At 43.5% G+C, this 15,355-nt stretch overlaps 1 protein-coding gene across 1 annotated transcript in view; it reads left to right on the top strand.

The window, feature by feature from the left end:
- Positions 1-12,660, top strand: part of MPPED1 (metallophosphoesterase domain containing 1) — a 92,555-nt gene extending 79,895 nt beyond the window's left edge. The window contains exon 8 of the mRNA XM_048825348.2: positions 12,243-12,660. Within this exon, the coding sequence (XP_048681305.1) occupies positions 12,243-12,283 (41 nt within the window). The 3' untranslated portion in view covers positions 12,284-12,660. The remainder of the gene's footprint in view (positions 1-12,242) is intronic.
- Positions 12,661-15,355: the final 2,695 nt, after the last annotated feature.

Raw genomic sequence — 15,355 nt, 5'->3', positions numbered from 1 at the left:
ATACGACAGAGATAAATCATGCATTCAAATCGTTCATCAAAGTCATGAAGTGGGCTACAAATGGCATAAAAATAAGGTATTCAGAAGTTTAACAAATGGGAGGGAGTACCATTTGCTCTAGGGTGGTCCTGCATGAAAGGACTCCATGCTTGTAAAATTAAGCTGGCTCTTTTATCAGAAGAACTATTGACAGAGATGCTGCAACTATAGCTAGCATTCTAGCCTTGTGCACACAGACTGACTTCCTGCCTCCAAATTCTTTTTTCCTGCAACCTGTGCTCCTCCCTACAAGTTCCATGTATATTACTGTATCTCTCCTTTTACCATTTTTTGCTGTTGTACTTTTTTGTGCTAGCATTTGCTGACATGCTGGGACTGGAGATTACTAGTACAAAGCCCGCTATAGGGACATGGCCTTTACCACCAGCCTATTGCAGCCTATTGGCCTCATATTCCTTCAAGTGTGCATGTCTTTGAAACAGTCTCCTATTTCTTGTTTGTGTTGGTGGTGGTGGAGGACTTGCTTCCATCCTATTGCTGCCTTCATTCTGTTGGGTGGCATCCTGTAGTTCATAGACCTTTTTTCTTCTGACAGTCCTACACCAGGACATCTGATGGCTGAGGCTTTTGCTATGTCTTCCTGGGTCCTGACCTTGGCCCCATCTCTCTGAGTGTGTCAGCTGCCTGCTATGACTCTGCGGTTTTCTTCAGTTATGTCTCTAACACCGTCCTGAGTCTGTAGCTGCCTCACCTGGCCTGTGCCCCACTGCAGCTTAGATTGTTGCCTTTTGCCATTGCTTTGTATGTCTATTTGATGGCTGGACCCAGACCTGCTCCCCTGTGTGTGTAGTGGCCTCAGGTCCTTGGCTCCTTTGCCGCTTAGCTTGGTACTATCTTCACTATCTCTGTGTTCTGTCCATCATTCCTCTAGCTGGACTGCAGCAGACCCTCAGGGAAGCGGAGTCTTGAGACTCTGGCCCATCTTTCCCTGTGCTGGGCCCTTGGGAGGGTGTATTGCAGTGGTTCAATATTGCCAGCTAGTGATCCCTTCCTGTCTGTTTTACCTTTGCAATTAGTCTTCTTGGCTGTCTTTACTGCCAACTCTGCCTTCCTGTTGCTTTGTGGGCACTCAGAGGAAGCTGCCTTGTTCTCAGATTCCCATTTGGTCCTAAATCATTTGCATCTTGCTGCAGTGTTTTGTGGCCCATTGTCTGAGCATAGCCTGTCGGTTACGCTGGACCTTGCAAAATTTGCCTTCACTTTTCCTGAGCATAGTTCTTGCCTCTAGCTAGTCAACCTCCCAGAAACTGGAGTAGAAATCTACTAAGCAAAAGCTATTTTGAAGCAGCACGAAGAAGCCATTCTTGAGTGCATCCAAATGACTACAACACTTGTTGAGACTCCAGAGCTATGATGTGCAGATGAGCTCCTGCACAGGAAAGTCACTTCAGCAGGGCCTGCCTTCCAGCCTATAACATGGGTGGCTCTGTAGAACAAGAGTTAGAGTCTATCAACATTTCTGCAATAGCTCCGTATCACTCACGGGAGGCTCCAGGGAAGCCAACACGCGCTGAGCAGGATGAGGGGCTACAGGCACCAAAACAGTTCATACTCCAGGTTTGGCCACATCACAAGGAGCAAATGGCCAGGCGCAAAAGCCCAGTTGAGCACAGACATGAGGTGAGCCAAGAGTGTAGTGCCCAACAACAGAGACTCTTTACAAGCTCATGAAATCCCAACCCGGCTCAGGAAAAGGTTTTCTTCACTTTTATGATGGGAACTACGTGATCACATCCACCTTGTGCCCAAGGGAGAACTGATGGAATTATTCCGTTCCAAAGATCACAGCTCCGGCTCGCTCCTTTTCTATCTGAGCCAATCCCCTTTCTGTGTCCGTCAGGGATCTAGTAGCACATGCTATGGGCTGCTGGCTTTGCATCAGTGCTGCTTCTTCTGAGGCTTCACTCTGTAGCTGCACTACAGGGTTGTAAACCGTTAGGACTGGTGCTGCACTGTGTTTCCTGTAAGCTGCGCGGATGGGCGGCTGCCTAAGAGATTCAAGTGCCATGCAGTTGATTAGCAGAGCGCACACAGTCATCCGGAAGCATGTGTTCAGGTGCCCCTCCCCCTGCTGCTTTGCAGCCACATTGCTCCTGCAGCTGCTCCCAGGACCCTCCTGCTGGCTGTGCAGAGCAGGGAGATCGGGGGGGGGGGGCTGATGTCAGGGTGTCCCCGTCCCCCCGCCCCTGTACCCCATCTCCACAGAGCAGGGGAGAGGGAACAGCCTGGCTCAGGACTCAGAGCTGCTGCGGTCTGAGGGCCGAACGACTTGGGGGTGGTGAGTGAGTGCCTTTCTTAAAAGAGACAGTGCATAGTCTCTGAGACTTCCCTAGCAGCCAGCTCACACAGTCTCTGTCTCACACTCTCTCTCTCTTTTTCTCCCTCCCCGACAGGGCTCAGGACGGAGCAGGAGAGCTTTCAGTGAGTGTGTACAGCATCACTCAGAAACTTCCCCAGCAGCCAGCACACACACTGTCTCTGTGTCTCTCTCACATACACACACTCTTTGGGTCACACACACACAGAGTCTCTTTCACACTCACCTCCCAACACATACTTGAAATAACTGTTGTTGTTACTTCCTGCAATGCACATATATTCTCTGTAATTTTATTCTTTCAAAGTGTGTTATTTTAGCGCTTTGACTGGTCTATGCATTTCATAATTTTTATTTCTCTTACACTTAAATTTAATTTTTTGAGTAGGGAGTTCTAAAATGCCTAACCTTTCCTGGCTGGAGTAATTATCCTTATGGTAACTTTTAAAAAATATATATTATAGCTAGGTTTTTTGTTTCTACTGGTGGTGCACATCCGCACGCACCTCGGTGCACGTAACAAAATGTATTCCACGCATGGATGGAAAAAACTAGAGGGAACACCGGTGCTGCACTTACATTCTTTACTCTTTCAAATGCCTTTTCTTGGGTGTTTGACTATTCCTAGTCAGTGTTACTGGGTGTGAACAGTTCCGAGGGTTCGCAGGTGTCTGATTAGAGTGTTCAGAATCTGGAACGAGAGTTGGCCATCCCTATAAATTGCTGAACTCCCTTCGCGTCTTTGTTCTGGGCATTTCCCTAAAGCCTCAATTTCTCAGGGTCCAGCTGGAGTCCCTCAGAAGTCAACAGATTTCTGAGGCAGTGGACTTCAGTTCACCTCTACTTCAGATTGTCTACATTCAGACTAATATTCTGCTCACAGCTCCCATTTAATAGTTGCCCCAGCTTGGTATCATGGTCCTGTATTGCTTCTTTTTTGACATCTCTTTCTCCTACAATAAGTATGTTCTCAGCTACAGTTCTGATGCCTGGAAATTCCTCTTGTGCCCACTGGAACACCTCTGGGGCTGGACTGATGCTCAGAGGCATTCATATCCAGTTGTTCTGCCAGAAGATGTGACAAAGGTTGTCAAATGGCTGGATAGCTCATCTTGCTCAATATGCCAGACCCCATTCTTGACATCACAAACAGTGACCACTTTTGCCCTGGATAAATTGGGTAGTATGTTCTTAATCACTGGTAATGACTTCTTTTCAATGCTCTGTTCAGTGCCTTTTGGTCTATGAGGATTGTTCATGTTTTCGGCAGGTTTTCCCAGTACTATTAGGCTTCTTATCCATTCTGCACTAGTTTCTATGGTTGTAATGATGTCTCTTCTTTGCAGACTCGCCAGTTCCTTCTTCAGCGGTTCCAGCAGGGCTAATGGAACTCTACGTTCTGGTAGGCTCACAGGCTGTGGGCGGGGGGGGGGGGGGAGGGGCTACTTCTAACTTCACTTGCCCTCTAGGTGTCCATCTCCTCAAAATATGTCCTTATATTCTGGACATGGCCCATGGTGACTGTTCTCCCTTCTCTCACGTTCAGGATATTGTGGTACCATACTACTATCAAATGCATAGCTTGCATTGGCCCTGCTGCCTACTATAAACTCCAGGTGATAATGTCTCTTGTTTCATGGGTTTCTTACTGACAGCTTGCATTTGCCCACTGGCCTCAGAATGGTTTTATCGTACATCACCAGCACCTGGTCATATTTCTCCAGTCTAATATTGCTAATTATCATTGTTTGCTGGGATTGCATTGCAGCTGACTCCACAATCCATCTGGGACTGAACTGGCTGTTGATATAATAGCATCGTTGCAAATATACTATTTGAATGGCTGGCAGCCTTCATTTAGCAGTGCATGTATATTAAGCATCTCCGGATCTGACAGCTCACTGCAGATATCCTGGTCTTCATTGGAAATCTTCACATCCTCAGTCATTGTGTGAACTGCTGCTTGTTTCTTTGAGGGGTAGCTGCACCACTGGAACATAAAATACTGCTACCCATAAGATGGGCATTCCTTTTTCTGCCTTTAGTGTTGCTTTCCACAGAGCATACACCGTACCATAATGCCTGTATTCTCACTCAGTCTCTGCCCTGCTTCTTGGATTCCTTTAGCTTGAGCCTATGTTCTTGTTCTGCATTATCAGCTGTTATGGTTTTGATCCAGTTCAGCTGCCCTTGCCATTTGGAGGCATTTCTCCAGGGCGAGCTCTGTTCCTCTCAACCATCTCTTCTATAAGATAAAAATCCTCTCTCTAATAAGGGAATCTTTAATGTTTCCAACGTTACATGTAGATGGAAGAGTCCTCAGCTCTGTAATGAAAGTATCTCTTCTTCGGCTTTTTGGTTTGGGGTAAGAATACCAGTTTTCTGTTTACAGTCTCATTCTGTCTGGGGGGACAGAACTCATGAAATACTTTTATCAGCCATTCCATTGTTTTGGGCATTACTCCTGGTAACAGAGTCTCACTTATTGTCCTTCGTTTTCTCTTATCTCCCATGGTCAGCTCTGTATATCGATTCAATTCTTGCTTCCATGCATGTGCAAGGTGTTTTGTCTGAAAATCCAGCATTCCCAGTGTCTGTCTCTCTCCATGCTGCTTTTTTGCTCTCTTTCTAGGTGTTTTGTTTGTTACTACACTGTCCCTTGCTGTAGATCTCACTAGACTGACAGCCACCACCTTCCATAGTACTATATGCTAGGTAATAACATGAAAGGACTCGTAAAATAGTTCTTTATTAAGAGAACTATTTTCAGAGATGTTGTATCTGAAGTAGCATTCTAGCCATGTACACAAAGACTGACTTCCTGGTGCCTCCTCCATACTCTTCCCTCCTGCAACCTGTGCTCCTCCCTTCAGGTTCCATGGTGGTTGGCACATTGCCCATTCATCTAGTTTTGTTTGGACCCTCTGAAGTCTTCACTAACATCAAACATTTTATGTCACCTTCAGGTTTAGCCAACTATCCATTCATCTCCTTTAATACCTGTATTAAACAACTCCTGGGCCCAGTATAGAAAGTTGGGAGACATTCCAGTGTTAGCCTTTGCCTGTGTTCTAAGTTGACCATTTACTTCTACTCTTTGTTTTCTGTATCTTTGCCAATCTCTAACTGATGACAGTACTTTGGCCTCTCCCCTCATGAATTGCCCCTTTTGCAAGGGACTTTGTCAAAACCTTTGCAAATGTCCACATAATTATATAAACCAGGCCTCTCTTACCCACTACTTTTTGGACATGCTCAAAAAAATTGAGTAGATTGAAAAGGCAGGATTTTCCTTTACAGAAACTATGCAGCCCTGGGAGGGTTAAAACTGTGCACATGGTAGTTAACCCCACTTAATATCAGCTAAGCTAATGGAACACTGTTTCCATGCACCAAACCATTTTGCACTAATCCAATGCAATCGTGCCTGCTTAACATTAACTGACAAGCTGTTTCCTGTCAGCTGAAAATAACAGATTTCTTGCTCACAGAGAACTTAGTGTCAGTTATTGCATGCGGTGATGCAATGGCTTTTTTCCCAGCCTAATTGCATGGTTTATGTAGAACAATGATGGGAATTAATGACATGGGCAGGTCGGGGTGGGTATTTCACTTACTAGCATTACAGAGGGTTTTTTTAAAAATGCTTTCTGCTTTGTTGATATTAATGTGCAGCTTGGGGAAGGTGAGCTCACTTATGGGAAAATCCTGGAGAATATAAAAATGCTGCAACAAACTTAATATTAACATTAAGCTGATGCCTGTATCAAAAGGAAAGGAATAATTAAAAAAAAAAAAAAGAAGTAAGGCTCTGATCCTCAGGAACAGCCAAGCACCAGTCAGTGCTGGACCAAAGGAGAAGAAAGCCAAACATGCCTTATGTCACCTTTACACCAGTTCAGCTCCAGCACACTTAGAGCAGCCTCAGGGCTACTCAGATGGGGGGTTGTTTGGCCAAGTGGGAATCAGCCATTGTGCAGCAGCAGCCTGGCAAGCCTCGTGCTTGTGACCACCCCCTCAACAGACCTCCTACCCCAGGGGCTGTAAATGGAAACAGTGAAGCACTACAACAGAGGTCCACCACCACAGTGTAGACAGGTCATAGCGGGGACTAGGATCTAGCCACTAGAAATGGAAATGTGTCATCTTAGATTACAATGGGAACATGTAGGCGGGCCTGTGTGGGTATGCTGGAGCCTAAATTTTCCCGCAGTTGCACTGGGGTAAATGTGGGATCAATCCATTGGCCACCCTAGGTTTATAGCTGGGTTACCTGAATGTGCACTTGGGTCCTGTGATTAAAAAAAAACAAAAAACAAAACAATCCAGCATATGACCAAACAGATAAATTACTACATCACTTCCATTTTCCATTTCAGCTAAATAGCAGTGTCTCCACAGATACAAGCAATGAACACAACAAATTGGTAGGCTCCAGCCTTGCCTTGCCTTCCAGCTGCACGGCATTAAGTCTTGCCTTTTATGTGCGGATTGAAAAGTCAGTTTAAAAGAATATTCTAATCTAAAGCACATAATATGCCACCCCAGTAGGTTGATGCTGTTGTAACTCAGGGTTTCATAGACTTTGCAAACTTTACCTCACACCAAAACACCTTGGGCCAGATTCCTCAGAACCAGTGAAGTTAACCAGCATAAAGCAGTCTAACTGCAGTAGGGAATCACACCCATGTTTGTATTTATTGCATTGTTTTGTAGCACATTTGCATAGCACAGTCACTGTGACTGACATCTGCTGCCTGATTTTAAACCAAATGAACAGCTACTTTTAAAGGCTGTCAGAGGCAGACTGTTTTCCTTTTGTCACAGACTTCTCTGCTCAGCACATCCCAGGCCTTTGTCAAGGTTCCTCCCGCACTCTGAACTCTAGGGTACAGATGTGGGGACCTGCATGAAAAATCTCCTAAGCTTATCTTTACCAGCTTAGGTCAAAACTTCCCCAAGGTACAAAATATTCCACCCGTTGTCCTTGGACTGGCCGCTACCACCACCAAACTAATACTGGTTACTGGGGAAGAGCTGTTTGGACGCGTCCTTCCCTCCAAAATACTTCCCAAAACCTTGCACCCCACTTCCTGGACAAGGTTTGGTAAAAAGCCTCACCAATTTGCCTAGGTGACTACAGACCCAGACCCTTGGATCTTAAGAACAATGAACAATCCTCCCAACACTTGCACCCCCCCTTTCCTGGGAAATGTTGGATAAAAAGCCTCACCAATTTGCATAGGTGACCACAGACCCAAACCCTTGGATCTGAGAACAATGAAAAAGCATTCAGTTTTCTTACAAGAAGACTTTTAATAAAAATAGAAGTAAATAGAAATAAAGAAATCCCCCCTGTAAAATCAGGATGGTAGATATCTTACAGGGTAATTAGATTCAAAAACCTAGAGAACCCCTCTAGGCAAAACCTTAAGTTACAAAAAAGATACACAGACAGAAATAGTTATTCTATTCAGCACAATTCTTTTCTCAGCCATTTAAAGAAATCATAATCTAACACATACCTAGCTAGATTACTTACTAAAAGTTCTAAGACTCCATTCCTGGTCTATCCCCGGTAAAGACCAGCATATAGACAGACACACAGACCCTTTGTTTCTCTCCCTCCTCCCAGCTTTTGAAAGTATCTTGTCTCCTCATTGGTCATTTTGGTCAGGTGCCAGCGAGGTTACCTTTAGCTTCTTAACCCTTTACAGGTGAGAGGAGCTTTCCCCTGGCCAGGAAGGATTTCAAAGGGGTTTACCCTTCCCTTTATATTTATGACAGCCTTCTTGTCACTGTCCGTCACCTTGTACAGCTACCAGCATGACTCACACTGCATTGCAGAGAGTGCAATAATGCAGTGACCTGCCCTCTCCATTACTGGCCATTCAACAGCTTTGAGCGATGGAACCTGAATCGTTCACAACCCATGGCTCAAGTTCCTCCTTGGTGTATCTCCACTGACGTCACACCTCTGACAAATTCAGGCCTCCGCTTCTGAGTATGTCACAAGCTAATGCAGGCAGTACGTGCTGCAGGTTTACGAAAACCTCTGGTTGAACTAAAACCACAAAGCACCTCTCCTAGGCAATGAGAAGTTACAAAGCAAAGGCCACAAAGATGACTGAATGTACTCACAACCTGCAGGATCATGAACGCGTTCACCAGTGGGTCTTACCACACGGGCTGTAGGCACGTGGCCAGAGCCACACTGGGAAAGAGAATCTGGTATTTATGCAGACAAAAGCTTCAGTCTCAAACCCTCCCATGAGGCATCACGGCCAGTTCACTTAGGAGCCGCCCCCCCCAGTGTCAGCACAAACGGCAGTGCCCAAACTGGCCCCTACAATCAGCAGATTGCACACCTGTGACGGCAGCTCCCCAACTCCTTAGCACTGCTGGAACACACAAAGTGAGGGACCACACATCATTCCTGTTGCCAAGACATTGCCTTTTTCGCTGCTAAGGTCTCCAGACAGCTACCCCCAGTGTGTAATTTCCCCATGTTTGGCTTTCTTGGAAAAATACACATTTATTTTAATGACACTGGGCATATTAAGCATAATCATTTCAATACGATTGTACTCCTACAGCTCATTCATTTCAAAATGTCAGAATTTACATCAGGCTCAACTTGTGGAAAGAAGCAGGGATTTGTGGTGGGTTATTCCCGGCTGCACAGCTATAGGTGCTATGCTCTGTGAAATGTGTTCAAGATGAAATGACACTGAGAAACACTAGCGAGTGGAAGGATGTAACTAAGATCATGGGTAATGGTTTGCGAAAATGGCTCCGTGGGGCTGAATAACAATAGTTCATGTCACATGCTTACTCTTAAAGTTAGGTTTAGTGTGTTTAAAAAGTCCAATTTACTTCTTTGGCAATCAGTTGAAAAGCTCTTGGTAACTTAATTATGGTATCGGTCATCATTTAAAACAGGAAAGCTGTTATTACATTACGCTCATGAACAGTGCCAAGGAGATTTTTAGAAAAATACCTGCCTTCTAAAAAGGTTACTGAATGTTTAAATAGGGGGTGTGGTGTCTAGAAAGCATGGGAGCTGTATTGTCCCCAAAACACTGCACATGAATGCAAATCTATATTTTTTGTAAACATTTAAAAAAGAATTATAGGCCAGATGCCCCAGTCATAATGATGGGGAAGAAAACTACGTCTAAGTTTCAGGCCTGCTCTCAGACAGCTACAACAGACTGCCAGTTGGAGATCCTTGGAGGGCTGTGCTCTCTATCCATGCCCCTCCATCTTCTGGCCATGCCACTAGCCCAGCCAGGAAGTTCCCCTACCCCTGGAATGCGGGGAGGTGGCATAGAGTGGCACCGATTCTTACCTTCCAGCACACAGAGGATTCCCCAGTGTCAGCGGACCACCCAGCTGCTGTCCATAAAGCCGGACATACTGCACCCTCATAGATTTCCTGGGACCGCTACCTCGGAAAAGGATGATCATGGGAAAACCTGGCCAGATAGCAACCTTAAGTGAGGGGCAAGGATGTGGGATTGGTTTGGAGTGCAATTTATACCTATACAGGGCCAGCACAAGGCTATGTCCACTTTAGTCACACTTAAGCCATGTTTGACCAGTACAATTGATGCAGTTATTTAAAAGACAATTTGGGTTCTTTGTGGATGGGATGAAAGATGGTGCTCCGCTATTAGTCACTATCATTTGTTCTCTTTCTGCTGTCCCAAAATACAGAGCCTGACCACTTGGGGAGGGTGCAAAGGACTGGCACAGGGGCAAAGAGATGCGGACAGACCAGAATCTTGGTTTTCTTTTCTTTTCTTTTAATCACTAGCTGTTATGGTTGCAAACCAAACCCTCAAGATGAGTGTAGTCAATGCAGCAATGTATACCTGAGTTTACAGAGAGCCTGAACCAAGGCCTCCAAGGTGTGAACTGCCCCCCTTCATTTCAATGCATGCTAACTCAGATGCCAATGTGATTCATCCTATGTGTAACAGTAGTGCCTCTGGACCAACCAAGATCCAGGAGCGAACTGTACAAACAGAAACTAGTAGATAGTCGCTGCCCTGAAAAATGTCAGTCCTGTGAACCATTTCACTGCTCATCAACAGCATGTACGAATGGAGAGGAAGTGTCACATTATCAAGATCTTCACCATCTATTCTGGACCTACATCAATAAGCTCATCCATCCCACTAACAGACTGCGGGTCACATTAATGTGGCCACTTACCCATTACAACAAATCACTTTCCAAATTTACAATAGTATTATAGAACACGGACGTTTTGTTTCAGTTTTAAACAATAACATTGCATGTCTCCAACAATTCTTAACTCACAAACATTTAAGGACAAATTTTATTATGATGCTAAGGTTTGGGTAGGCCTTTAGTGAAAGGTTTGCAAGGGTTGTGCAATGGTTTCATATTTTAAGGTGGGGGAGGGGTCAGCTTTCTAAAGTCTGAGCAGCAGCAAAAGCTAATGATGCTGTTCCCACAGTTATGCTGAGGTGAGTCACCGATCCAGTGGTGCAAGCAAGCAGATTGTGCTAGGGCTAAAGCTATGGAAAATTTTTGTTAAGTCAAAGCAGCCATATTAAATCCAGCTCAAAATCAATATTCGCTCGATGGAAAAATTGACAAAACTGGTGGGATAAAAAAAAAAAAGGAAATTCCAAACTTGGGTTTCATATAATAGTAGTAATAATAAAAAAAAATCACAAATCCAAGACTAACAAAGTGTATAAACGAAATGACTTGACAGAACTGGCTGTTACATTGTTTTCTGCTTTTTGGCTCCATTTCTGTTTCTAAGCTAAAAATGATAGTGTCCTTTTAAGTGCACTATTGTCTTGATAGTCACCACATCCACATTATTAACAGTGGTTGTGGTCTATAATTGTGTGGTTAACCTCTAAAATTGTCTAACTCAGTTCTTCAGAGAAATCACAGCCCACACACAGTCAAAAATAAGAAAGAGAAGTGTTTTTTTGTTAGTAAGGAAAATAAGGCAATTTTCCTGAAAATAGTTCTTTTTAGCTTCAAAGGCACCCACTTTTCTAGACATCACATAGTGTAAACCAGTATTTAGCATCAGTTTCTAGTCCTGTGTCCTGCACTCACAAGTAGTCCTGCTGAAGACTGTGGAACTATTCCCATGAGTAAGGGCTACTCCTGTCAGTGAAGCTGCAAGGTTTGGCTCTTGGTGATTGCCGGTTTTATGGCCCAAGTTTGCACAAATGCTAACACAACCTAAAGGCTCCCTCTATACTTAGTAAACCACTGAGCCTGCTTATAACTCCTTATAACTTGTAACTCCATGGACTTCAATGGAGAGTTTTTTCAGTATACATAAGGTATGCGAAAGCAGAATCAAACCTATTGTGAAGAAAAATACATTGTGTGACATCTTGGTCCCACTGAAGTCAATGGAAGTTTTGCCATTGAGTTCAGTGATGCCAGGATTTCATCCAAGGACTTTGGCCCAGATCCTCAGAGATATCTAGGCACTTAGCTTCCATTGATTTAATGGGAGTCAAGTGCCTAAATACATTTGAGAATGTGGTCTTTTAAGCCCAGCGTGTAATAAACTGTACATACTCAGCCACTGTGTTGGCTTTTCCGACTGGAGGTTAAGCAACTTTTAGGAACTTTTTCAATAATAGCTCCGTTTCTCTCTGCAAACTTTCGTTTTCTAATTGTGGTTGGATAACTCGAGAGCTATTTGACATGCTGGAGCATTGCTTCTCCTGGCAAAGCAGGGAAATGGCATTCTTTCTAGAAGAAAATACTCTGATCATTTTTTAATGAAAGACTGTGTCTCATTATGCCTGAAGATATGCTACCTGCTAGTTTTATTTTTGTTGCTGTTTTCCAGAAGGCATTTTAGCCGTCCAAAGGAACAGATCTTCAAAGTGAAAAATCAACTCTGCAGCATGGCCCGGATGAGCACCCTCATGTTAATCAAGGAGATGAGGTTTTATGTTTGTAAGAGAGTCAGACAGGTGAGGTGTTGGTTTTTGTTTGGTTAAACAGTGGCATTTTGATTTAGCCTTTGATGGAAAACAAGTGACATCAACAGTTGGATACTAGCTGTATAACAAGGAAAAAGATTCATTCTATTGAGCAGAATTCTGTTTTAGAAGTTATTCAGTGATTCCTTAAAGTAGTCGATGGCCTTTGATAAGTAATATGGTACCTCAATCTGCACTATTCCCTATGGACACTATGTATAGGAAATATTGTATACTGAAATAAACTTAGTAAGGGTCTGATTTAAAGCCCTTTAAAGTTAATTGGCATCTCTCAACTTATTTCACTGGGTTTTGCATCAGGCACTTACTTACCAAAAACAAAACTGGAAAGTTTTTAAGGGTGACCATTGTAGATCAATCTATTCCCCTACCCAAACCCTAGGGTACTTCAAACCACTAAGCAAAATGTTCTCTTACCTAACCATGTCATTTTACACCCTGACAGGCAATTAAAATGCAAATTAAAAATGGTAATTAGAACAGTTTCAACATCTAGTCTAACGTCTGAGATTAAAAAGATGGGAACTGAGTATAGGGTACAGAGAAAGATGCATTGTTCCTGAGGTAAAATCAGCTTTCCCTTCTTGTGCTAGTTTGAGCAGAAAGAGCAGCTACTTTCTGAGAAACGGATTTCAACAGAAAGAAAATCAAATTTGTGGGCCTGATTCCAATCTCAGATGTATTGGGGTAAACCCACTGAAGTCAATGGAGTTACAGTACATTGATGTTTTAATGAGATCAGAATCAAGCCCCATAAACATATTTTCACTGAAAGTGGGTGTGAAAGCATATTTACAGCACAACTGCATATTGTGTTATCTTATTTTTTCATAGTTTATTTTTTATTGTAACCAATCTCTAAGTGTGGTAATAAGACAGATACTAGATAAAGCAAAACTCAAAACACATTGGACTGCAGCCACTGGACACATGATCCATATAACTGAAGGAGCAAGGTATAGAAATCCTGCCAGACCTTAACCTCCAGAATTGACAATGCTACATCTAAACAAGAAAGGAAGAGACCACTGACAGCTATCAAGCAATGACAAGATAAGACTGAAATGCAAGGTCAAGACAGAGTGTTAGACTTTAAAAGCAATAGGAACCAGGGACTAGATCTCTGTCAAAATCGCAAAGTGGAGGTCCTTGACACATATGGCTGAATTCAGCTTTGATGTACCTAACACTACTGAGTTCAAAAGAGTCATGTCAGGGATGAATTTGGCCAGGCTGGTGGTAAGCAGTGAATCTCTCTCTCTGGATGTATTTTTCACACCAAAGTGAGATGGCCAGTGTTGTCAGTCATCAGAGGAGGTGCCACTTCCTCAAGTAATAGCAATGAAAAATAGGCATTTCCGACTGCTTGTTTTGAGTAGCCTTATGGCAGCTCATCCCTTAAAAGGGAACACCCTAATGGCATAATCTCCACCTGGTCTCACATGAGGCTGTTCCCTGTCACCCTTTACTCAGTGCTGTGATCACTACACACAAGCTAGCTCTCTGTTGCTCTACAGAAAGGGAAGCGGCGCCTGGGAAGGCAGTAGCAAGAGATGCAAGAAAGATACCAAAAATCCCCTGCTTTCCCTTAACCTGAGGCAGATTAACTAATCCTGGCTGTAGAACCCAGACACTCCCTTTACAGGCAAATAGTTTTCCATGTAGAAATATAATTTTCTTAAGGCATTGCCAGCCTCTCTATACACGGAGGTGTGCACACTCAGGGCACACTCAGCAACATGAATTAATGCTTAAAAAAGGAGAAAGTATTTGCCTTTTACATTGTAAAAGTAAGCTGTCTGGTTCACTCCCTCGCAAACCTGGCTTTAAAAACCAGAGAGCTCTGCAATGGGCCAGCCAAGGCTGCAGTACCATAGTGCTGGCTGGCAGGAAATCAAGGAGTGCAGCACTCTCTGTCTCTGGTATGCTTTCTGCAAGTTTCTTGTTCTTTTCGGGAATCAAGGCTGCTGTCATTGGTCCCATGATGAACATTGCTGGGATGGGCGGGGGCGTGCACTGGGAGCAGGTTGTGTGTATATTTTAGGTTGGAAATAATAAATCTTGTGTGTTTATCTTGATTTCTCTTCTGATTTTTGATCTCTGGGTTTAACAACACTGCCATTAGCCAACGGGGCATCAGTGCTACGGATCCATCCCCAGCCAGCCGCCTAATTGGCTGAGGCTGCAAACAGGCTCACTAATTGGCAAATTCAGACCCAATCAATCTAGTATCCACTTGGCTCCTGCTACATAGCATTTAAAACACACCCAGTACCTTGCAAAGAAACCATAACACTGCAAGAGGATTTCACCAGCTAGCTGAGCCATCCACTTAAATTCTGAACTAAAGATAATCCATTATGGGACAATGAAGACTCAAGCTCTTTGGTGGTTCTGTATATATACACACGTTGGCAGCTTGCTTTCTAAATCAGGTTAAATATGCAGCAGTTCCACTAAAAGCTGACCTCAATACTTGTTGATATTAACTGGGTTTTGTTTTTGTTGTCCCTGTCTTTCTATTCCTATTTAAAACTACCTGCATCCAAAGATGAAATCTGCTTGAACAGTGCTAACAGTAAATGGATGCTTCTGGAACCGTGATGAGGTTGTTTTTACAGCTCCTTGAGCAACATGTTAATACCTGCTTGTTTGAAGATGATGATACTTGTATTGTTGCTACGAATTCATGCCAAGCATAATTTTGGGGCGTTGTGAAGACATCATATTTGCATATTTTAAGTATTGATATAATACAACATTCCTTTTATGTCTTTTTTCACAGCATAATAATGCTAATTCTATTGCATGACAGCTTTTGGCGCAGAAAAATTTAGAAACTCAAAGATTTTCTTAAAAAAAATTTTTTTATTTGATTTTCAGTCTGCAGCATTTGGAGCTTTCTTTACAACTTGTGACCCAGTGTAGATCAGTCGGCTAAAAACAGTAATTGTGT

The sequence above is a fragment of the Caretta caretta genome, chromosome 1 (genome assembly GCF_965140235.1).
Source record: "Caretta caretta isolate rCarCar2 chromosome 1, rCarCar1.hap1, whole genome shotgun sequence".
Classification (NCBI taxonomy): domain Eukaryota; kingdom Metazoa; phylum Chordata; order Testudines; family Cheloniidae; genus Caretta; species Caretta caretta.
The sequence above is the reverse complement of the archived record's forward strand: the minus strand, read 5'-3'. Positions and strand labels throughout refer to the sequence as shown.